The sequence below is a fragment of the Bubalus bubalis genome, chromosome 19 (genome assembly GCF_019923935.1).
Source record: "Bubalus bubalis isolate 160015118507 breed Murrah chromosome 19, NDDB_SH_1, whole genome shotgun sequence".
Classification (NCBI taxonomy): domain Eukaryota; kingdom Metazoa; phylum Chordata; class Mammalia; order Artiodactyla; family Bovidae; genus Bubalus; species Bubalus bubalis.
Genome location: NC_059175.1, coordinates 7864111 through 7888646, shown reverse-complemented (window position 1 = coordinate 7888646; position 24536 = coordinate 7864111). Strand labels below are relative to the sequence as shown.

The following is a 24536-nucleotide window of genomic DNA, read 5'->3' as shown; positions in this document are numbered from 1 at the left end:
GTGAGGGAACAATGACATATGGGAAATCTCTGTATCTTCGCTTAATTTTGGGGTCAGCCTAAAACTGCCCTAAAAACTTAAGTTCTTAAAAATTAAAAAGCAGGGACTTTCCTGGTGGCACAGTGGATAAGAATCTGCCTGCCAGTGCAGGGGACACAATTTCAGTTCCTGGTCCAGGAAGATTCCACATGCTGTGGAGCAACTAAGCCCGTGCGCCACGACTACCGGCCCACGCTCTAGAGCCTGTGAGTCCCGGCTGCCGAGTCCACGAGCCCCGGGGCCTGTGAGTCCCGGCTGCCGGGCCCACGAGCCCCGGGGCCTGTGAGTCCCGGCTGCCGAGTCCACGAGCCCCGGGGCCTGTGAGTCCCGGCTGCCGGGCCCACGAGCCCCGGGGCCTGTGAGTCCCGGCTGCTGGGCCCACGAGCCCCGGAGCCTGTGCGCCACAGCAAGAGAAGCCACCACAGTGAGAGGCCTGGGCCCCGCAATGAAGAGTACCTCCACTCTCTGCGCAAAGCCTGCACAAAGCAAAGAAGAGCCGGCACAACCAAAAATAATTTTTTTAAAAACATTAAGAAATATTCCTTGGTATATACATTTCCTTAGTATATAAAGAACTTTTTACGTAAGAAAAAGGACAATAACCTAACAGAAAAGTAGGACAAATGAACACTTAAATACCAGTGGCTTAGCTTGTGAAAAGTTGTCCGATCTTGCTTGCAATTAAAGAATTGTAAATTAAAGTGGGAACAAGCTACCATTTAAAATCATTAGGATGAAGATTAAAAAGCTAGAAACCCTGGAGGGATGATGAACAGTCTTCACCTACTCAAAGATCATGAAGGTATTCTCCTACGTTTTCCTCCAAAGATTTGTATTTAGGTCTAGATCTATAATCCATCTCTAGGTAACTTTTCAGTAAGATGTGAGAGCTGAAATTTAATTTTTTCTCACAGTGATATTTAATGACCCAGGGCTGTCTATTGAAAAAAAATGTTTGCTCCACTGAGTCTCAGTGGTGTCTTTGTGTAAATTAATTGACACATATGTACACATCTGTTTCTAGATTCTCTATTCTGTTCCATGGGTTTATTTGCTTTGTCAACACCTGTCTTAATCACTGTACCTTTATAGTAAGTCTTGAGATTGGGTAATTTAATTCTTCTACATTGTTCTTCAAGTTTTGACCATCCATTTCCATATGCTGATATTAATCAAAGTGTGTGTCTTTAAAATAGTCATAAGTGATTCTTGTTGGTTTCTTTAGTCCAGTCTCTCAACCAGAATGTTTGGAATTGTACATTGAAGGTTGAATTTAAGTCTACCAATGTGCTGTTTGTTTTCTATTTGTCCCACCTATTCTTTGTTCCCGTATTTTTCATTTCCTGCCCTTTTTGAATCAATCAAGTGTATTTTTTAAATTATCATTCCACTTTATCTTCTCTGTTAGCTTTTCAGTTCTGTATTATTCTTTTGCTTATCTACTGGTCAGGCCTCGTCAAAGTGAATTTCGTATATATTGTATTTGTTCCTCTTTCTCCTGGAGAAGCCAGTGCTTCTCCCCATTCAGCCCAGGTGCTCCACAAGATGCCGACTCTCAGCTGAATGGGTACGACTGGTGGGTACTAGGGTAAGCTCAGTCTCCCTGACGAGTTCAGAAATAAGCATGTGCCCTAACTGCAGTGAATGAGGTTAAAGGAGAGGTTTCCTGGAAGCTTCTGGGGACGTTCTTCCTCACTCGGTTGGAAGGGGGTATGGGACACCTATTTTCTCCAATGGGCTAGGAAACCAGGAAGCATATAGTCCCTGTTACTGGAAGTCACACTGTGAGACCTAGGGCAACCAGACAGAGGATAAAGCTGGACTGCAGCCGGCAGAGTGCAGAGTCTGAAGAAATCTGGGTCTTACTTGACACACTGCTGAGCTACTCCAAACCAACCTTGCAGTGTGCCTAACTCTGGACTTCCTCCCATGTGAACAAACACACTCACTTGTTTATTTGAGCCATCTTAGGTGTATCTTTCTTTTTTTTAATTAACTTTTATCGGAGTACAGTTGCTTTACGATGTTGTGTTAGTTTCTACTATACAGCACAGTGAATCAGCCACACACAGGCACATATCCTCTCCCGTTGGGACTTCCTTCCCACTGAGATCGCCACAGGGCATTAAGAGTATATTCTCATTGTGAGAATAAATACTCTCTGTGCTCTAGAGTATATTCTCACTGTGCTGTGTGCTCAGTCACCTCAGTTGTGTCTGACTCTTTGTGACTCCATGGACTGTAGCCCGCCAGGCTCCTCTGTCTGTGGGATTCTCCAGGGAAGAGTACTGGAGTGGGTTGCCATTTCCTTCTCCAGGGGATCTTCCCGACCCAGAGATCAAACTCAAGTCTCTTGCATTGAAGGTGGATTCTTTACCCACTGAGCTACCCGGGAAGCCCATAGTCTCATTAGTTACTGGTTTTATACATAGTATCAATAGTGTTGTCTTATTTTACAGCTAAAAGCATCCTAATAACAGACACAAGAAGTATACATTACTTTTATATTCAGAAAAATAATAAAGGTCAAGGTTTTAAAATGTCTAAGTACTAGAGATCTGACATTTGCTTCCTAAAGCCATAGAAAGAATTTTCTTCCCCTAGTTCATTCCTGCTAGACAATGGGTTTTGTTATCTACCATATCATAGTGGTTTGTGGTTGGTTAATCTGTATAACATTGAGAGCCGCAAGGCACTGTAACCGTGACCCCAGCAGGCAGCACAAAGCTTGACGTTTGTGCTAAGCTGTAAGACAATAGTGGTTGATCTATTTGATTTGTCCCCAAGTAGGAGGCTATGTGGGAGAAGGAAATGGCAACCCACTCCAGTGTTCTTGCCTGGAGAATCCCAGGGACAGCGGAGCCTGGTGGGCTGCCGTCTATGGGGTCGCACAGAGTCGGACACGACTGAATTAACTTAGCAGCAGCAGTAGCTGCAGCAGCAGGAGGAGGAGGCTACATGAAAGCTGACCAAGGACACTGTGCTCTCTTGGAGAGGGCCCCATAACATCTCATCAATGTAGGCAGGGCAGCATTATCTCTAAAAGAAGAACCATGCAACAGCACAGTGGTTTATTTTCTGAAGAGGGTGGTCAAGCCAAACTCTGGCTCGGTTGGGTAGATGGGCTCTTCTTTAAATACAGATTCTCTGGGAACTTCCCTGGTGGTTCAGTGGTTAAGACTCCACCTACCAATGCAGGGGGTGCGGGTTCAATCCCAGGTCAGGGAGCTAAGATCCCACTTCTTAGGGCCAAAAACCCAAAACATAAAACAGAAGCAATATTGTAACAAATTCAATAAAGACTTTAAAAATGGTCCACATCAAAAAAATCTTAAAAAAAAAAATACTGACACCCTGTTCCTGACACAGATGAGAAGGCCTCTGAGAAAGGGACTCACTGAGGCAGAGGTGCATGCAGTTGACTTACTTCTTATTGACAGCCTCCTCGGAAGAGGAGCAAACACTAGCAGCAAGTAAGAGGAGAGAGTTTTCATACAGGCATGCATCAGGGAGGGGGCATCACCTGGCCCTGTAGATGGACCCTGTGAGTTGGCATGGGCTTAGGAGGCCAGCGCTTCAGTCAATGCCTGTGTCTCCAGGGAAATCCTAGAACACAAAAATAACAAGATAAGCTCTTTGGTATTTCTGGATGCCAACTTCTGTCCTGGGTGTTCAGGACTCCTTTTTATCCAAAAGGTAAGCAAGATAAGTAAACAGTTACGAGGCATCAGATGTGGGCTCTGTCTTTCAGAAATGCAGGTTAACAAGTAATGTTGAGTCATAGTAACTAATAGCTTGCTGAATGACAAGGTGAATCACTCACAAAAGGTAAGATTAGGGTTTCAAAATTCTTTATTTTGTCACACAGGTTTAAAAGGGAACATGTTAATCTTTACCAAAAGATCAGAGCAGGTACCAACAGGCCAGAAAGGATAAGCTAGGTTTCTTTATAGACAAAGATGGCAATGTGAGAGGCAAATGTTAGGATGTGGTTTGAAATATACTGGTTCTACCAGCCAGGAGCTAATCTCCCTTAGAACAGTGGTTCTCAGCTTTGGCTGTACATTAGAATCACCTGGAAAGCTATATGTCCCCCTAAGGCATCCTAGACTGAAAAATCAGACTCTCTGGGGTTTGGAGTGGGGCCGACCTCAGTGTTTTCTAGACCTCTCTAGATGATTCATCATGGGAATTGAGAACCAGCTGCCCTTGGAATGGAGCTTTCTGCCATCACTCTAAGTTTCTGGGCTCTCTGCTTCCTCTCAGGATGTAGGAGTTTCTGTTGTATCAGTAGGAGCACTGATGCTTTGACATAGCGGAACAAGTGGCATATGGGAAACTCAGTAATAGACATATTCAAGACTCGAGGGGCTTCCCTGGTGGGATGAGAGGACGAGATGGTTGGATAGCATCACCAACTCAATGGATATGAGTTTGAGCAAACTCCAGGAGATGGTAAAGGACAGGGAAGCCTGGCGTGCTGCAGTCTGTGGGGTCGCAAAGAGTTGGACACGATGTAGTGACTCGAAAGCAACAACAAGCCTTGAACATACCTCAGTTAGTACATGACATTTTCTCATTGAGGCGTAGCTGATTTACAATGTTGTATTAATTTCTGCTGTACATCAAAGTGATTCAGTTATACATATATACATTCTTTTCTATATTCTTCTCCAAGCGTCTCTCATATCCTCCTGCATTGGCAGGCAGGCTCTTTACCACCAGCACCACCTGGGAAGCCCCGTCATAGGATACTGAATATAATTTTCTTTGCTATACAGTAGGGCCTGCTGTTTATCCGTCCTGTATATAATAGTTTGCATCTGCTAACCCCAACCTCCCAATCCTTCCCTCCCCCAGCTCCCTCCCCCTTGGCAAGCAGGGGTCTGATCTCTATGTTCCTGAGTCTGTTTCGTAGGTAGGTTCATTTGGGTCATATTTCAGATTCCACGTATAAGTGATATAATACGGTATTTTGTTCTCTTTCTGAATTACTTCACTGTGATAATCTCTAGTTGCATCCATGTTGCTGCAAATAGCATTATTTCATTATTTTTTTCTATTTGAGTAGTGTCCCATTGTCTATACATACCACATCTTCTTTATCCATTCACCTGAGTACATGACATTTTGAACTTGTGTGGAATGAGGGGAGATGAGTTTCAGCAAAGCCACACTCGCCTGCTATGCGGTCACTGCATAAGATCTGCAGGGCAGGGCAGGGCCCTGGGTCTATGCTGGTCTCCACTGCATCCTTGGGGCCCAGCCCAAGTCAGCACAGAGCGTGGCTCAATAACATGTGTTGAGGGGGATTGAATGGCTGTTTCAGGGGGACATTTCTTGTTTCAAACATTAAATCTTTTGGAGGAGAGATGGTGAACATAAAAATCACTGAGCACCAAGAAGCTATTTAAGATACTTTTCATAAATTGATTCTGGGATATGAATACATCTGACTATTCTCAGGGAATGTGAAGAAGGAAAATAACAGAAACATCTACAAGTTTAAGGCACTTCCTAGATTCATAAAGTAACATGAACAAATCTGAGTGGAGAACAATTTCACTGAGTTTATGAATAAACAATGAAATGCAGGGCAGATGTACCATATAGTACTCTGTTTCACAGAGAGGAAAACTCAGCAGGCAGTGAGTTTGGGATGGTCTAGTCTCAGTGTAATAATTACATATCCAACCATAGTTTCAACCCCAGAGCATAAGCTCACCACTGTTTCATGCTTCCCGTCATTGACATGATGGTAATGCAGGTCAAGCATGATTGTGCGTACCAGCTCCTATTATACAGCTCAGAAAAGGCTTCACTGTCTGAACAGGAAAATCTACACAACAGACCATAAACCTGTGAAGTTTACTTTCATCGGAAAACATTCACACGAATATCTGTGGTTTGTACTCCTCTGAAGTGATTGCATCTCCTGTCTAAAGGCATACCTAAAAAAGTTTCAATCATGTTACAATCCCATTCCATATCTTTATTGCTATTTTAAAACCAACCTATACATATTGTAAACATTTCTAGGCAACAAAAAATGTAAACAGTTACTCTTGCCATCCTGGGTTTTATCAGTACTGTCCACTACAAGGAGTAAGGCGGTAAAGCTTTGAAGCTCTTATTAGGTTTTATAAACCTGAGAAGCACTGTCACAGAGAACATTTGAATATTAAAGAGAAAGGACACTTAAGGATTTTATAATAGTCAGAGTTTTGCCTACCCTTCATTCTATTTATTCTCTTTGCAACTATCATATTTGGAAACTATTTATCACACAGAAAATCACCTAATGGATAGAAATGCATTCAATGCCACCGACTGGAAATATAAATAGTGATATTACAGGAAGCATGTAAAACATGTAAAAAGATAGCAGATTCATATGCAACCAGTTTGTTCTACCAAAATATATTATAGGTTTTAACTTTTGGTATGGATAAAGAAACATGAAATGATAATGAAATTATAGTTGTTTTTTTTATATCAGTCACTCATTGGCATTTTAGGAGAAAATTCTAAGCTACAAACTTTAAAAATCTTTATAGTTTAACGGTTAACACCCCCATTACATCTTCCATAAAAACAACCATTTTTCAAGCTATCGGCAATATTTTTTGAAAAGTTCAAGAATATTAACATGACTAACCTTTTTCACTGAGTTCTCTGGTTCACAGCTTCTTTCACCGTGGAGTGAATTAGTGATCGAGTCAGGAGGAGGATGTGAGAGGGGCGTTGCCACCAACACTAGCAGGCTTACGTTGCTTCACCTCTCAGCTGACGACAGAAGAGACGGTGATGAGCTTAAAGCCGGGCTGGCTTTCACTGAGGTACTAAGAAGGGTCTGGCCACATGGCCTTCCTCAGGGCCACATGAGATGAAGGCCACCTGAGGATTGCCTAGAGAAATGTGGTTTGATTCACCATATACTGTTTATTCAAGGTCCCAGACTTAGTGAAGTTGCATGTTAATTTGGGTATTTCTGTCTGATAGAGAAGCAATTTCTTCTGTCATTTGGGAAAAGATCCCCCAGATGACAATTCCTGTCCCTGTTGAATGACTGTCAGACTTGTATATAACCCAGCAATCTTATCTTAGCGTTGTTACAAATGCCTGGCTTCTCAAATGCTCTTGGAGTCAGTTTTCATATCTTACTGGTTTCCTCACTGAAACAGAGCAAGACCCTATGATCCTTGTCCCTCATGTCCTCTGCCTGCCTTTTGTCTGTGGGAAAACTTTAGCCAAAGAATAGGTTTAATCAGAGAAGTAAGAAAATGCAGAAACAAAGGAAAACCGTCCAAGAACACCAATAATACCAATACCAGGAAACCAAATAATAATAGTTTAGTCATTAAGCATAGTCAAGGACCTTTAGTTCCTTATCAAGAGCTATAAATAATATCCTGAGCCATATCCTGTGGGCTGTCTTAGATACTGGAACTCCCACAAAGTGGAAGAAGTTAACTACAGGATGACCAGACGATAGCCATGACATAATCTGCCACAATTCTGAGAATTTGCCTCAAGAAATTGGGAACAAACTGGCCTTGGTACTGAAGATTAATTGTACTTAAAACAACCAATATGATGCTGGTCAGACCACTCAGGACCAATTTCAAGATGACTGTCAGAGCTGACTGTACTGCCGATGTCTATAGCTCCCTCCATCTGCCTAGTAAAGCTCTTGCCCAGTTGCCCACTGGTTGTAGGAGGGGGAGATGGCCTTTGGACAGGTGTTCCCCACCCCACCCACCAGTTGCCAGCATCCAGAATGAGGCACACTTTCCTTTCCTCCAGCCTTACCTCTTTATTGGCTTTTGACTGGCAAGCAGCTGGACGCCTTACATCATCAGTTAGTAAGTTGAATTAAGTCTTTGTCACATGTTCATTTTATTCACATTAGAGAGTCATGTGACCTTTTGAAAGTTGTATCTGATCCGTTTTGAAGGTCATCCTCTGAGCTGGCTGAGAGGATTAACCCGATGGAGACAATCTATTTGTGGGCACATGTTTTCTTGGCTTTTGAAGTGAATCCTGGGTGACAACACAACTCTCTAGTTATTTTTTTCTTTTTCTACTGATACTATGTGCTTGTTTTTATGTCTGGCTTGTACACCTTCAGTAAGTCAGTCTGAACAGAGAGCAGCAATGATGGGTGTTTGCTATTATGGTCTGACTACTTGGTGATCTCTAATGAAGACCTGTTCTCTGTTGGGTGAGAGATGACAGAGAATCCAGTTAGTAGTCTTCTTCCTTGTTTTTGCTTTTAAACCAATCTGTTTGTCTATTTGCAACCTTAAATCAATTAAGAATTACGTGCTCAATGTAAGAAAAGTCACCCTAAGTTTTTGTGTTTCTGATTCACTTCTAATCTGTAGCTAATGTGCAAAGATAGAAGTTTTCCCTCTGTGTGTCTGCATGTCTATAATGGATAAATTAAACAAAAATAAATTTAAAAATATAATTAAGAAGGCCCTTCACCTCTCATTGTGTAATAGAAATATTTTCCTAACACAGTTCAGTTCAGTCGCTCAGTCGTGTCCGACTCTTTGCGACCCCATGAATCGCAGCACGCCAGGCCTCCCTGTCCATCACCAGTTCCCGGAGTTCACTGAGACTCACATCCATCGAGTCAGTGATGCCATCCAGCCATCTCATCCTCTATTGTCCCCTTCTCCTCCTGCCCCCAATCCCTCCCAGCATCAGAGTCTTTTCCAATGAGTCAACTTGTCGCATGAGGTGGCCAAAGTACTGGAGTTTCAGCTTTAGCATCATTCCTTCCAAAGAAATCCCAGGGCTGATCTCCTTCAGAAAAAAGTGATATTATGATGTCTCTTAAAGGAGCACTGTTATGATTAGTTTTTAAACATAGTCACTTATATGAGTCAAATATTCCTTCAAAACTCAGAAGACAAAGAAAACTGAACTTCCTCTAGTATTTTGTATGCTAGAATTTTAAGAAAAATATTTTTCTTACAGAAATTGCTAGCTTGGAAACATTTTAAAGATTCTGGTTTATATAACAACAGTCCATTTCCAGCATTACCTGGAATCTTGTTAGAACTTGAAATTCTTGAGTCCCAACCCAGACTGACTGAGTCAGAAACTCTGTGGGTGGGACCCAGAAATATGTATTTTAACAAGCCATTAGATGGTTCTTTTCATACTGTTCATGGGGTTCTCAAGGCAAGAATACTGAAGTGGTTTGCCATTCCCTTCTCCAAACTACCTTCTCCAAACTACCTCACAATTGCACTCATCTCACACGCTAGCAAAATAATGCTCAAAATTCTCCAAACCAGGCTTCAACAGTATGTGAACCATGAAATTCCAGATATTCAAACTGGATTTAGAAAAGGCAGAAGAACCAGAGATCAAATTGCCAGCATCCATTGGATAATCAAAAAAGCAAGAGAATTCCAGAAAAAATCTGCTTTATTGACTATGCCAAAGCCTTTCACTGTGTGGATCACAACAGTCTGTGGAAAATTCTTCAAGAGATGGGAATACCAGACCACCTGACCTGCCTCCTGAGAAATCTGTATGCAGATCAAGAATCAATAGCTAGAACTGGACATGGAACAACAGACTGGTTCCAAATCAGGAAAGGGGTATGTCAAGGCTGTATATTGTCACTCTGCTTATTTAACTTATATACAGAACACATTATGCGAAATGCTGGGCTAGATGAAGCACAAGCTGGAATCAAGATTGCTGGGAGAAATATCAATAACCTCAGATAACCACCCTTATGGCAGAAAGCGAAAAAGAACTAAAGAGCTGCTTGTTGAAAGTGAAAGAGGAGAGTGAAAAAGCTGTCTTAAAACTCAACATTAAGAAAACTAAGATCATGGCATCAAGTCCCATCACTTCATGGCAAATTGTTGGGCAAATAGTGGAAACAGTGAGAGACTTTATTTTTGGGGGGCTCCAAAATTACTGCAGATGGTGATTGCACCCATGAAATTATAAGATGCTTGTTCCTTGGAAGAAAAGCTATGACCAACCTAGACAGCATATTAAAAAACACAGACATTACTTTGCAAACAAAGGTCTGTCTAGTCAAGGCTATGGTTTTTCCAGTGGTCATGTATGGATGTGAGAGTTGGACTGTGAAGAAAGCTGAGTGCTGAAGAATTGATGCTTTTGAACTGTGGTGTTGGAGAAGACTCTTGAGAGTCCTATGGACAGCAAGGAGATCCAATCAGTCCATCCTAAAGGAAATCAGTACTGAATATTCATTGGAAGGGACAGATGCTGAAGCTGAAACTCCAATACTTTGGCCACCTGATGCAAAGAACTGACTCCTTGGAAAAGACCCTGATGCTGGAAAAGATTGAAGGCAGGAGGAGAAGGGGAGGACAGAGGATGAGATGGTTGGATGGCATCACCGACTTGATGAACATGAGTTTGAGCAAGCTCTGGGAGCTGGTGATGGACAGGGAAGCCTGGCGTGCTGCAGTCCATGGCATCGCAGAGTTGGACATAACTGAGAAACTGAACTGAACAGATGGTTCTGATATACACTAAAATTTGAGAACTAATTGATTAATCCAGGGGAAACTGCTTAGTTCAACTCACTGTTGTTGTTCAGCCTCTCAGTCGTGTCCAACTCTTTGCAACCCCATGGACTGCAGCATGCCAGGCTTCTCTGTCCTTCACCATCTCCAGGAACTTGCTCAAATTCATATCCATTGAGTCAGTGATACCATCCAATCATCTTGTCCTCTGTCATTCCCTTCTCCTCCTGCTTTCAATCTTTCCCAGCGTCATGGTTTTTTCCAAGGAGTCAGTTCTTTGCATCAGGTGACTAAAGTATTGGAGTTTCAGCATCAGTCCTTCTAATGAATATTCAGGACTGATTTCCTTTAGGATGGACTGGTTGGATCTCCTTGCAGTCCAAAGGATGCTCAAGAGTCTTCTCCAACACCACAGTTCAAAAGCATCAATTCTTAGGCGTTTAGCTTTATGACCCAACTCTTACATCCATACATGACTACTGGAAAAACCATAGCTTTGACTAGACGGACCTTTGTCTGCAAAGTAATGTCTCTGCCTTTTAATACGCTGTCTAGGTTTGTCATAACTTTTCTTCCAAGGAACAAGCGTCTTTTAATTTTGTGGCTGCAGTCACGATTAGTAGTGATTTTGGGGCCCAAGAAAATAGTCTGTCACTGTTTTCATTGTTTCCCCATCTATTTGCCATGAAGTGATGGGACCTGACGCTATGATCTTCATTTTTTGAATGTTGAGTTTTAAGTCAGTTTTTTCATTCTCCTCTTTCACCTTCATCAAGAGGTAAAACTGTTTATTGTTGATTGAAAGTACCAGTTTTAGTGAAGTCACATGTTAGCTTGTAGATTTCTGTCCTTAGAGATGCCAGTAATTTCTGTCCTGTGGAAAAGATTATGGTTTATGATTAAAGGTTAGGGTTTATGGCCTTGTTGGACATTAATCAGATTTGTGTCTCACTCAGCAATCTTTTACTAATATTGCCTAAAATACCTAGCTCCTGAAATTAGTTTTAACATTTTACTGGTTTCCTTACCAGTTCATTAGCTGAATAAAATCTTTGACAGGTGTTCAACTTAAACTTACATAAGCATAAAAGCTTTAAACTTTTTGAAAATTGGAGTTTTTTTTTTTTAATTTTTGATCTTTCCATGCAGCATGTGGGATTTTAATTCTCTGACCAGGGAACAAACCCACACCCCTGCAGTTGAAGCAAGGATTCCTTTTTCTTCTATTCAAAATGTTTATTGTCAATATTTGCTCTGTAGAGATAACAGTTGTAGTGTGCTTTTCTACTTTAATACTTGATGATTATTTGATCTGCTATTTTTTAAAATTTATTTTTAATTGAAGGATAATTGCTTTACAGTATGGAGTTGGTTTCTGCCAAACACCAACATGAATCAGCCATAGGTATATGTCCCCTCCCTCTTGAACCTCCCTCCCCATTCCACGGTTGAGTTCCCTGAGTCATACAGCAAATTCCCATTGGGAAGCGTGAATTCTTACCCACTGGATGGAAGTCCGTTGATAAGTTTTGCTAATGTATTTCACTCTGTGGCAGTAATGAGCCCTAGTCCTGTACTAGGCGGTGAGCACCTTGACGGCAGGACCAGTTTTGCTCAATATTTAACCCTCACATCAAGCAGTGTCTGGTACATGAGCTCTAAATAAATTTTTATGCAATCAACAAACACTACCTAAAAGGTATTTAACTTTTAAAAGAGGAATTTTATAACTGGCCCTAATTATCATTGCTATTGTTTTAATTCACTTTGTCTATTTCTTAAAGGAGTTTTCTGGGGCTTGTTATCAGGGACCCTGGGGCTAAGAGGCACGGCTTTGGAAAGGGGAATTTTGTTCAAGATGTTCTCTGAGATCCGTTGGTTGTCAACCTGAGTCAGACCAGGAGAGAAGTGGTTATTTTAGAGTCAATCCCAGCAATGTTTTTTGGTGCCTGTTCTGTTGTGGAGAGCACTTGCAAACAATACTCAAGAGTGATATGCCCAAATGGATCACTGGATCTTGTTACTTTATGGTTCAGCAGTAACGAATTGGCCTGCAATGCAGGAGATGCAAGAGGTGTTGGTTCTATCGCGGGGTTGGGAAGATCCCTTGGAAGAGGAAATGGCAACCCGCTCCAGTATTCATGCCTGGAAAATTCCATGGACAGAGCCTGGTAAGCTACAGTCTATGGAATCACAAAGAGTCAGATCACAAAGTGACTGAGTGCATATACCCACATAGACACACACATGCAATATGAATAGGAACTAACACTTGATGGATATGGGCTATTAGTAAGAAAAAGAACCAAATGGAGGGGGGAATGGTGTTAGGTAAAATCAGTTTAAAGCATATGCCTGACATGGGGGCAGCAGTGGTACTATTTTCACATATGACTGAGCTTGCCTTTGGAGCAAACATCTATCATTTTTTTCTCCCCATGGTTTTCCTTAGGCAGACTGTGCCTCCTGCCTTCCAGGTGGTCTGGGGGCAAGGGTGGGTTGTTAAACAGTCTTCCCTTTTCTCCCCTCAACTCCATACAGTGGTGCATTTATATCCAGGGGTAATGGATTTCTGCCTCCTGGAAAATTTAATCCTGAGCCCAGTGATGAATGAGGGGATTTAAGCATTACCAAAGAGGCACCCAACATGGCTGGCCATGACTTCCTGATTGAGATAGCTGGTCTAGTTTCAACCTTTGGGACTGCCTACTTCTTCAGCTTTTCCTTCCATCAATTCCCGTTTGCGTAAGTTAGCTCAAGTTTATGTGGCTTGCAACCCACTGTAGTAACTGATGTCACACCTGTTTTCCAGATGAAGTGATTTAACCCAAGTCCCACCTCGTGGTCACACCAACTGTGAGCTCCTGCTCTCTCTTCCAGATGTTGGTGCAGCGTGAGTTTATAGTGTTCCTGGAGTGGAAGTAAAGAACATCTGACTTTTATTGAAGAAATGAGTTCTCTTTCCCAGACGACTTCTCCTACCAAAAAGCTTATTCACGGGAGAAAAATATTCTCAATATACTTCTAGAAATGGTAATAAGTCTATGTTGATTAACTTACATTGAATTTATTTTAACTGTATTGTTTGCTCTACTGGAGTACCCTGGCAGGACAGAAGGGCTAAACTAAAAATCCTAAACGATTCCCTTAATAATCTTATGTAATTGCAAAGAAAAAGCTGCAGGCAAACAGCAAAAAAGGACTTTATTCATTTATAACATCATTTTGTAAACAATCACACTGTGCATTTTGAAATTCAATAATAACAAATTTTTTTCTATGGATTTATAGCAAACCCTATATAAAGTCAATGAGTTAATACAAGAGTGAAGATGAATAGGGAGGAATAATTTCCGAAAACGTTAAATTACAGCACTTGATACAAAGACAGATAACCATCTGTACCATAAAAATTTACATGCCACAAAACACTCACTTTAATTTTAAATATGCAGTAAAACACATTTATTAAAAAAAACCATCAACATTAACTTTTTTATAAACCAGTGACTCAGAGGAATACTTATTAAAACTTACTAAAAATCAGTAAATATTGCAACTGAGGTAAAAATTTATAAGTAAACAAAACTATCATTTATAAGGGCCGAAGGTAAACCGAAGGGCAGACAACACTTTCTGACGACTCTGTCTACTCCTTGATGTTCTGAAGCAGTTTCAATAAATGGGACTCAATAACCTGTTGAACTAAAACAGACAGGTGATCAAGACTACAGCACGCTCATTATAAAATTTTAAAAACTATCAAATTCAACTTAACCTCACCAACTTTTTTCTAAAATAATTTCTAATTAGGATATACTCATAGTTCAAGGGAGATAAGATTACAATGCAATACATAAAACTTAGTCTATCACTGGCTTTAACAGTTGTTCAAGTTATTGGATTTTTCTGTTTTGGGTTTCTAAATTTTGGAACTGAAGAAGAGTCCAGAATATAAGGCTGTTCTTATATTTCTCTGTTCTAAGGAACAGAGAAAGGGCAACTATCAAGCATTGTTTAAACAGTGTGCTAGGAAACATTAAACAGATCTGTAAATAGGTGCGCACTTATCCTCCAGCAACTATTGTTTGGGTGGGTGAAAAGTAACAGTAACAAACTCATTTCTAGACTTTGTAGGAATCTGTTGATTTTGCCCACAATTAAAAGTATATGTCAGGAGTTAGGATAACATACGTGTTCCATGACTGCAAATGGTGAGAACAGTCTGGACCACTGGCTTCTATTATCACAGAACTTTACTAAAATGGAACCTGAGAATTCTAAAACACTTACCACTTCTGTAGCCCAGGGCTACAGCTAGATCCATAGAATTATACCCAGAGTCAGTTTCAATTGTTGGGTCGGCTCCATTTTCTATACCAAAATAGAAACATCTACATAAACAAAATGAACACGTGGATGTGTCTGTCTATGGTGGCTCATGTGAAAATAGCAGGACAGCTTTTTAGCCAATTTGGAGGGTATTTTCGGGATGGTCTGACAAAGTACAGAGTACAGGAAGGGCATAGAATTCACTCTGGTGGGTCAGAGGGAAGACACTTTAAACATACAGGCATCCTCTAGAGCAACTGAAACGAATACACAACCACAGACAGAACTTTGGCTTAAAGACACTGTAGGTAGAGAAAGAGAAAAAAGCCACGGGTTCACATGTGAGCTCCGAAAGCAAAGCAGCAAGGACAGACGCTGTGACTGCAGGCGTGCTGTGTGCTGGGGCTGGGGCTTACATGAGAACCTCAGGGAAGGCGTGCTCCAGGGGTGCATAATAGAGCAGTGACAGCTCATGATTCTCGTGAGGCCAGCTTGTAAAAAAACAACATCTTCATGTGGCATTTTCTCAATATTTCCACTTTTGCCTGCTTACCTAAGAGCATTTTTACACATTTCACATGATTTCCGTGTACAGCGTAAAGCAAAGGTGTCCCTCCATTCTGGGGGAAAAAAACAGGTGATTTAGCTTTTCAAGGATAAGATTCAAATAATTTAGTGCTGCTGTGTGAAGCTTTACTAAGAATTGGGCATGTAAAAGTAGCTTAAGCTAATTTAAAAATTTTGTGAGGAATACTTAAATCAGAATTAGGACAGTAGCTTTTTCTTCTAGGTGTTTCATTAACTAAAGGTATTCTTCTAAGTGTTTAATATAGTTTTCCAAAACCTAAAAATCAGTATCATAGACTCACCCAATCATATTCATTCACGTCAACTCCACAGTCCAGCAGCATTTTGACAATATCTGTGTAGCCCTTGCTACAGGCCAATGACAGAGCGCTTTCTCGACCTTTTCCCAAAAGCTGGGGATCAGCACCCTGGAGTGGGAAATGGAGAGAAAAGACATCTCAGGTTTTTGAAAATAAGAATATTGTTACTTTCGTCAATAATAATTATAGGTCAGGTAACGTTCTGGGGTTAACACGGTACTAACACAAATGTCTACTCCTGGATGCGCCGTTATCAAGGTCATCTGAAGGTCTTCCTTTCTCCCTCTACCTGGATCCTAACTGTCTTGCCACTTGGAGCCAAATTACATCTTCTCCAAGAAGCTTCTCCTACAGACTTTTCCCCATTGCGCTGGGCATTCACTTCTCTCTCACTGCTTCATGAATGACTAGACTTGCCTATTTAACTAGATCGGAGTTCCACAACAATATGAAGAAGAGTATGTAAACTTTCTTTTTTTTGATCCTCTGCCATTACATCTAGCTGGCTGGAGATACAAAAACCACTATACACTTAACTGAACTTGAATAGCTGCACATACGCATGGTCTGGGGGTCCTTACATTCTGAAGCAGAAACTCTACCACAGCTATTTGCCCGTGTGCTGCAGCCCACATCAGAGGCGTAAATCCTTCTTCGTCCGTGTGGTTGATAACATTTTCTATTTAAAAGAAAAGCAATTTTTGTGATCTAATTTAACAACCACATATTAATATCGCTATGAAAATACTGGCATTCTAAAAAGGTGACTATTACTCAATGAGGTTCATACTGTGCTGATTCGGGTTCACTGAACTCCTACTGTGTTTTTGCAATTTTCAGTCTGAATGTATTAAAATCTGCCTCAATGTACATAGCTGAGTTCAAACAGTACATTATTAAAACTATAAACTACTAGATACAACATAATGCTAGGTACAGGACAGTCCGTAGAACACCGGACTCAGAATCAGGAGACCAGAGTTTGAATGCTGACTGTCGCTTTCCAGCAGTGTGACTCTAGGCATATCATTTAATTTCTCTAACATCCAGAATAAGACCTTGCTCATCTCAATGTAAAACTGGGAGGATCACAATAAAAATTAGGTTAATGATAGCCCTTAGCATTATATAAATACATATTATAGAAAGTCCAAGATCTTATTAAAGCTATTTTTACTCGCCAGTTAACATTGCTGCCTTTGAATTTTCTCAAATTTTTGGTATCATAATGTGAATGAAAACTCAATCATTTGAAAAACAGTTTTATGCAATTCTACCTCAAAACCAATTTTGTTCCCTAGACTCAGTCTACTGGGTCCACAGTTTCATCCCTAAATTTATTTAGTATATTGAGAATAAGACCTTCATATACTTATAAACAAACAAAAGATAAAATAAGTCTTTCTTATAAAAGAATGACATGATTCTAAATGATGAAATGAGCCTTTCTTATAAAAGAATGACATGAGTAAAAAAACCACTCTTTAATCATATGCCCTGCATTCAACTGATAATATTGGGACAATTGGCTAGTGTTTTGAAAAATGAAAACAAGAGTAAAATTCCATCTTTACCTCATTGCACCAAAACATGTTCCACGTAGGTTAAAGAAATGTAAAAAAGGAAACCACAGAAATTCTAGAATAAGGCATGAGTGAATTTATTTATAAACTTGGAGTAGGAAATCGTCTCTAAGCAAGATATAAAACTCAGACTCACAAGGATAAAAGTTTACCACTTAAAAATGTTAAGCTTTTGTTTGAAAATATAAAGTCAAAGGAAAAATGGGAAACTGGGGAAAAACTATATGCAACATAAGCAAAAAGTGAACTTCTTTAATTTAGGTAGGAGCTCATATAAATCAATATAAAACAGGCAGTTCACACAAAAAGAAATTCAAATAGACCATAATTTAAAAAAGGCAAATAAAACCAGGATGAAATACCATTTTTCACCCATGAGATTAACAAAGATTAAAATCTGATAGTATTCCGTGTCAGTGGAATTATGGGGAAGCAGAAACTCTAACTCTGGTGTGAGGACAGGGCAAACATCTGGTTACATATATATATATATGTATATATATATAAAAATTCATGTACCTTTTGACTCAGTAAATATACTTATAGGAATTTACCCTATGGATATACTTCAAAACAATGCCAACAATATTGTTAAAATAAAAACAAACTGGAATCAACTACTACCAGGGGGACTCATTAAAAAATAAAGAACATAGCATATACACATGCAATCGAGTGCAAAACCACAGACCTATTAAAAAGGAATGAAACAGATCTTTGTGTGTTTACATGGGTGAAAAAGAGTAAAGTGTAATGCAGTGTGTATATTTTTTTTCAAAAAAAGCACATACATATTCTCACATATAGCCCCAAGTATAAATAGAAATATTCTCCAGAAAAGTCTTCTGAAAATGTAAAAAACTTACAGTGCGTGCATTTGGAGGAAAGTCTAGGGTGGTAAGTGAAGCTGTAACTTCTATACATGACACTACTATTTTTAAAATAATCTATTATTATTTAAATAATCTTTTTATTATTTTTTAGATTATTATTTTTAAAATAATCTATTGGGTTATCTGCCTGGTGAGATTATGCAACCATTTCTTTTTTGTTTTTATACTTTCTTGTATAAAAATAAAATAACAAATCTGACAAATCCTATTAAATTTGTTTCTTAAATATAGGCTAGTACCTTGTTCGATTCGAGTAGCCAGGTAGAGCATCTCTCCCTGGGCAGCCAGCTGGTGAACAGATAAAGCTGAAACAATACCATAAAAAAGTTTCACATGTATCTGTAGAGTACACTATCATCATCTCATTGTTTATGTTTGTGTAGCAATTTTCTCCTCCAAAACACAATCCATCATTTTATTGTTTAGGAGACGCGCGTTCAATCCCTGGGTTGGGAAGATCCCCTGGAGAAGGGAATGGCTATCCACGCCAGTATTCTTGCCTGGAGAATTACATGGACAGAGGAGCCCGGCAGACTATAGTCCACGGGGTCGCAAAGAGTCAGATACCACTGAGTGAGTAACACTTTCACTTTTCAGCTTAAAATATAGCCTAACATTTGCAAATGTCAGCATTATCTTACACATAGAAGAGTCTGAGAATTGACTCATGTATGTTTAAGGTAATTCTGACAGCTGCAAAGTGTTACTGTCAATGAATATGAAAATTGTTTGACAATTATTAACAATTCGAATTGTTACTGATCTTATCAATTAAAGAAATGGTTTAGGTACTTAATTTTTAAAATCTCTCTTGGAACTTTCCTGGTGGTCCAGTGTCTAAGATTCTGTGCTCCCAATGCAGGGGGCCCTGGGTTCAATCCCTAGTCAGGGACTAGATCCTGCCCCAACTAGGACCTGGCACAGACAAATAAAAATAATAAATAAATAAAAAGTTTAAAATCTCTCTTTGTCCAAGCTTATAAGGAAGTTGGGTTTAAAAGACTCTTGTGTTTTAACTGACTGAATTCCTTTTAAGTCCCAAATATTATTTCTTGAAATAATGGGTATTTCTTAACTTTAGGAGAACTGAGGAAATAAATGAAAAACTAGCCTTGAGAGTACATTCTTGAGTGCAGACCTAGCTCTGGCTAATTAGCTGTGGGAGCCTGGAGAGCTGATTAAACACTTTTGTCTGTATCATGAGGGCTGTGAACCACATGATCTCCAGCTGTTGTTTTTTTTTTTAAGCTCAAAAACGCTATGGTTTTGCGGAATTCCCTGGTGGTCTAGTGGTTAGGACTCGGTGCTCTAACTGCAGGGGCCTGGGTTTGATCCCTGGTTGGGGAACTAGGATCCCTTAAGCCTCTCAGTATGGTTAAAAAAACAACAACTATGGCTGGAATATTTTAAGGTAATCTCTTTATTTTAAAACAAAGCCAAACAGGCACAGTTGTATCATGCTGCTGCTGCTGCTAATTCGCTTCAGTCGTGTCTGACTCTGTGCGACCCCATAGACGGCAGCCCACCAGGCTCTCCTTCCTGGGATTCTCCAGGCAAGAACACTGGAGTGGGTTGCCATTTCCTTCTCCAATGCATGAAAGTGAAAAGTGAAAGTGAAGTCGCTCAGTCGTGCCCGACTCCTAGCGACCCCATTGACTGCAGCCTACCAGGCCCCTCCGTCCATGGGATTTTCCAGGCAAGAGTACTGGAGTGGGTTGCCATTGCCTTCTCCGCAGTTATATCATAGCTCACTTTAAAATCAGTATCACTCAATCCTTGACTTCAGGTGATATGACTGGGTGGCCTTAATACAGAAAGGAAAGCAATTGGGAGCCACATGCAAATTTACAAAAATGTCAAAAAAACAAAAATCACCCTGAGGTGGAGTTAAAAGTCCATGAACTCTTTCTAGCTTACCTGTCACAGGATATGATTCAAAATCTGGAAGGATAGAATGTTTCTGAAGTAAAGACATATGTTTCACCATGCTTTAGAATATAGATACATTTACCTTATATTCTCAAATACAGTTCCTAACATCAAACTGCTGACTGATTTTCTCTCATTAAGAAATCTGAACTATATAGAGTATTTTCTAACTTATACAGAAAATCTTCATTTTATTTCTTTTGGAATAATTCTACATTTTAAAATTTGTAAATTCAAAGTTTTTAAAGAGGTGGTTTCATATTCATATTATATTTTGATTAAAAATTATATTAAAGATCACTCAGTTTTTACTACAAATCACTTGCTGATAGTGATCTAGTTTACAAGTAAAACCCACTCCAAGAACACAAAAAGACAATGTCTTGCTTTGCCCAAAGTTCAGAATAACTCATTTTTTATAGTTTTATAATTCATTTTTTACTATAGTTTTTTATTTAACTTTTTACTATAGTTTTTATAGTAAAACTATGAAGGTTTTAAGAATTAAAGTTTCAATCCATTCTCAACAGAGAAACATAAAACATGATATATTTGAATATGTGATAATATGTGAAAGTTTTAAATTACTAAAACTATCAGGATATCACTTATGCTTTCCAAAACAGGATATACATTTAATGAAAATAATGTTTCAAAGCCAAACTCTTGAAACTATGACATTAGCAAGAACAATATTTTCATACAGCAGTGGGAAATACTTACAATTTGCTAACAGAGGTGTGGTTGAGACCTCATTTCCTCTGTGTTTGTTGGTTAAAGTAGTTGACTGCTTTATGGGTGAGAAGTGCTTTGTTGTAGACGGAGTGTAGACATGCCTTACTTGAATTCCCGGAGAAGGAGATGTATGGATATTGCATTCAGCTAAGCAAAATTAATTTAAGCACATTAAAACAATATTTTAACAACAAAGCATTTCCAAATTCTATGTCAATGTTTACATTAAAAAATACAATATGTATAATATCTTCAACTGGTTCTCAAGTGACATTATTTTTTGCCATAAAAAATTTGTACTAGTAAAAGTTCCAGAAAAAAAATCAATATTAAGCTTGAGCAATAATATCCAGAGAGGTTTATTTTACTCAATAGATGGTTATAAAAGTAAATCTACAGTGTGATGACAGATTTCACTGCATTAAAGCACAAGAAGCTAATGCCAATCACATATTCACGGAATTCATTCATTTATAAAAGGCACATATAAATTTGTTTCTCCTATAATTTTAAAAGGTACAATAAGAAACTTCAGTAGAGAATTTAAGTAAACAAAGGTCAAGCAAGAAATAAAAAAAAAGTCAACATGTACCTATGGACATTATATAACATGAAATTACTTAATTCTGGTTTCTGTGAGATTCTAGAAAACCATATTAAAAGGTGACTTTCAAACTCTCTTCCCAAACGAAAATTTCATGAACAGAAAGGAAAAAACAAACAAACAAAAACAAAACAAATGCAGGTATTTATACCATAACTTTCAACCTTTAAATAGGACAGATGCCACCTCCAGGTCAGAGTTAACTTGATCTTGAATATTTTTACTATCCTCTTCATTTAAGGACTTCACAAACCGAGAACAGACATTCATATCAAATCGGTTAGGCAGTATGAACTTCATTCCCATGGCAACACCCTGAGCTGATCCTTCTTCTGCACTTGAGTCCAGCTGATGTTCTATTTTAATGTCTGGCATGCCACTTAGACTGTAACTGCTTGGACACTCTTCCACTATCAGCTGCGCTCCAATATCCAGATTTGCTGATGTAGCCATGATTTCAACTGAGTTTCAACAGTTAAAACATTTCTTCATGATTTCCTCTTGGTTTTAGAAGAATGGTATACTATGTATTCTTTGAATTGGGTATTAAAACATATGAAAGAAAAAAAATAAAAGTATATCAACTTAATGTACAAAAAATAATAATTTTCAATCACATATGCAAACAGTGCTCTTACAAGCATTGATAGATAATAAAAAGCATACAGTGTTCAAAGGTAGAAAAACCTGGGTCTGAATCCAAGTTTCCCCATTTATTAGCTGATGTGAATCTGTATTAGTTCCTCAACCTCTCTAAGCCTCAGTCTCACTTGTAAAATGGGGATATACCAATAATCTCACAGGATCTTGGCAAAGATCAGATGAAATACAGTAACATTTTCACCTCCATTACTAGGTCCCAACAAACTGTACTTACCCTTCCCTTCCCTTTCCTATTCCTGAATACTGCTAACTGGATTTTTAAAAAATCAGGCTAACAACAAAAATAAACTTTTCATGTAAGAAATATTAACCTCTAATCTGAGGTTCATTTTTTAACATGCTGTTTATAACTGGCTCTCAGTTTGAATTTAAGAAAAGGTAGAACCCATTTGTACACAAATAGATCAGCAACTACAGTATCCTTGGGTCCTGAGTAGTGAAAGGCTTTACAAAGTCTTGGTTATGATAACTGAAGACATATTTATTAATCAGTTTTTGTTCAGATCAAGTGTTAGCAACTTAATACATACTTTTTTTATATGAAAAATGACAATTTTCATTTTTATGAAAAATAAAAAATAGATTATGAATTGGTTTCCTTTGCTTTAGCATCTCTAGGATATTAAGTATAATTTTGGGCCCCAATCTTTGTAATAAGTATTAAGAAATAAGGATTAATGATTTTTATCCAAATATTGTCAAGACATAAACTCAAAAAATGTGAATTCTCAAAATACAGGTTATAAGCACATCTGTTACTGAATCATTTACCACTGTTTTAAATGAGTTTTCAGTAAGGTAATCACTGGCACTTTCCTATGGACCTCAATATATATAATCTGAAGAGAAATTTCATTTTTGTACCTAAATTTGCTTCTAAAAAATAACTCCAAGATACATAATTGTCATAGATATATAGTCACTGAGACAGGAAGAAAATAAATAGCATCCAGTTAATTTTTTCATAATCTTTCCAGTGGCTCAGTTGTAAAAAATTCGCCTGCCAATGCAGGAGATGTGGGTTCAATCCCTGTGTCGGGAAAAAGGAAATGGCAACCCACTCCAGTATTCTCGCTTGAGAAACCCCATGGACAGAGGCGCCTACCACGCTGCGGTCCACGGAGTTGCAAAAAGAGTGGGACAGGACTTAGGGACGAAACAAAACAATTTTATCACGTTAAGGCTTTACTGCCTCTTAGAAATTTTGAGTGTGCAAGGTGTTTTAAAGTTGTAATTAATTGGAACTAAAAGAGGATCACAGTGAAGCAAAAGTTGGCAAATCATACATTTTAGAGTAGCCCTGTTTACAGTTTTAAAACATCTTCCGAGATTTTTATAACAATCCTTTTTATGTTTTTATTTAATTTTTATAACAATCCTTTGAGTAGTCAGGGTAGGTAATCATAATCGATGTCCACCGCAGAGAAGAGAAACAGTGAGCTCATGACTCCCATCACTCCGTTCATTAAAATAAAAAGCAGCACTAAAGCCAAAGAAACCAATTCTTTCTAAACCAAGTGGAAGCAGAATGCTTATCTTGGCACCAGTCTAGAGAGGAGGAGAGGCAAAACTGACTGGGTAAGCCATAATTTTGAAGTATAAGAAAAGAAGGGGCGGGGGGGCGGGGTGACGATCCAGAAGAGGAGGCGGTGAGAAAAAAGAGGTAAAGCTAGAATCACCTCAACCAGTCAGAGCCCAGGGAGAAGGGGAGAGCGGCCCTAACGAAATAAAATGGGCAACTGGGTTATTCCCCAGTGGGTACTAATAACAGGAATCCCCCGCCCACCGTTCTTCATCCTGGAGTTGCCCTAGGAGGAAAGAAAGGTGCTATGAGAATGCATGATGCCTCACAGGCGACAGGTGTCCCGGCGTCCCAGGACAGGAACCCGCTGGAGGGGAGACTGTGGCAGGGAGGGCAGTCTCGCTCTGTCGCCATCCGCCAGCTCTGCCCGAAAAAAATCCCAGCGCGGATCCGGCACGGCGGGCGGAAACTCTTGGCTCAACCGCGGCGGGCTGGCCCCGGCAACAGGGACCGGAGGCGGCCCGGGTCGGGGCGCAGGGCCTGGCAACCACTCTCGACAGTCCGCAGCGAGTCGGGCCTCTCCATCTGCGGCCAGAGTCACTGCAGGACCCCAGTCAAGCCCCGGCTTGTTGTGATCGCGACGTCACTTCCGATTTCTGCTTTCGGTTTCCGGCCAAAAAGCGTTCGGCGTCGTTGCAGCCGAGAGGACTTCCAGGTATTTTCCCGCCGCTGTGCCACGCGATCTTTACGGTCCCAGTCACTACAGAGATAGCGTTATTTCAGCCACGGATCTGGGTCTATCGCCTGGCCTTGGCCTCGC

The 24536-nt window shown here is 39.6% G+C and overlaps 1 protein-coding gene across 3 annotated transcripts; it reads right to left on the bottom strand.

The window, feature by feature from the left end:
- Positions 1 to 13755: 13755 nt before the first annotated feature.
- On the bottom strand, positions 13756 to 24470 carry ANKRA2 (ankyrin repeat family A member 2). Of its 3 annotated transcripts, none has more exons than XM_025270863.3 (9): positions 24046 to 24470; positions 21696 to 22063; positions 20916 to 21074; positions 18503 to 18568; positions 16348 to 16466; positions 15770 to 15895; positions 15454 to 15520; positions 14862 to 14942; positions 13756 to 14273 (listed from the first exon to the last, which is right to left on the bottom strand). In XM_025270863.3, the coding sequence occupies exons 2-9, from the start codon at positions 21982 to 21984 to the stop codon at positions 14218 to 14220; spliced, it is 963 nt and encodes a 320-aa protein (XP_025126648.1). In that variant the 5' UTR covers positions 21985 to 22063; positions 24046 to 24470; the 3' UTR covers positions 13756 to 14217. The 3 variants fall into 3 exon arrangements, with proteins under 3 accessions (XP_025126648.1, XP_006062181.1, XP_025126649.1); XM_006062119.4 differs by having other exon boundaries at positions 16369 to 16466; positions 24046 to 24456; XM_025270864.3 differs by lacking the exon at positions 24046 to 24470 and having other exon boundaries at positions 21683 to 21821.
- Positions 24471 to 24536: the final 66 nt, after the last annotated feature.

Bases quoted from the DNA above. Each gene is read 5' to 3' on its own strand.
- ANKRA2 (XM_025270863.3), bottom strand. From the start codon at position 21,984: ATGGCTACATCAGCAAATCTGGATATTGGAGCGCAGCTGATAGTGGAA. The intron at 18,569-20,915 runs GTAAGTATTTCC...GTATTGTTTCAG, and splicing joins CACACCTCTGTTAGCAAATT to CTTTATCTGTTCACCAGCTG. The intron at 15,896-16,347 runs GTATGTGCAGCT...TTCCCACTCCAG, and splicing joins TAAGGACCCCCAGACCATGC to GGTGCTGATCCCCAGCTTTT.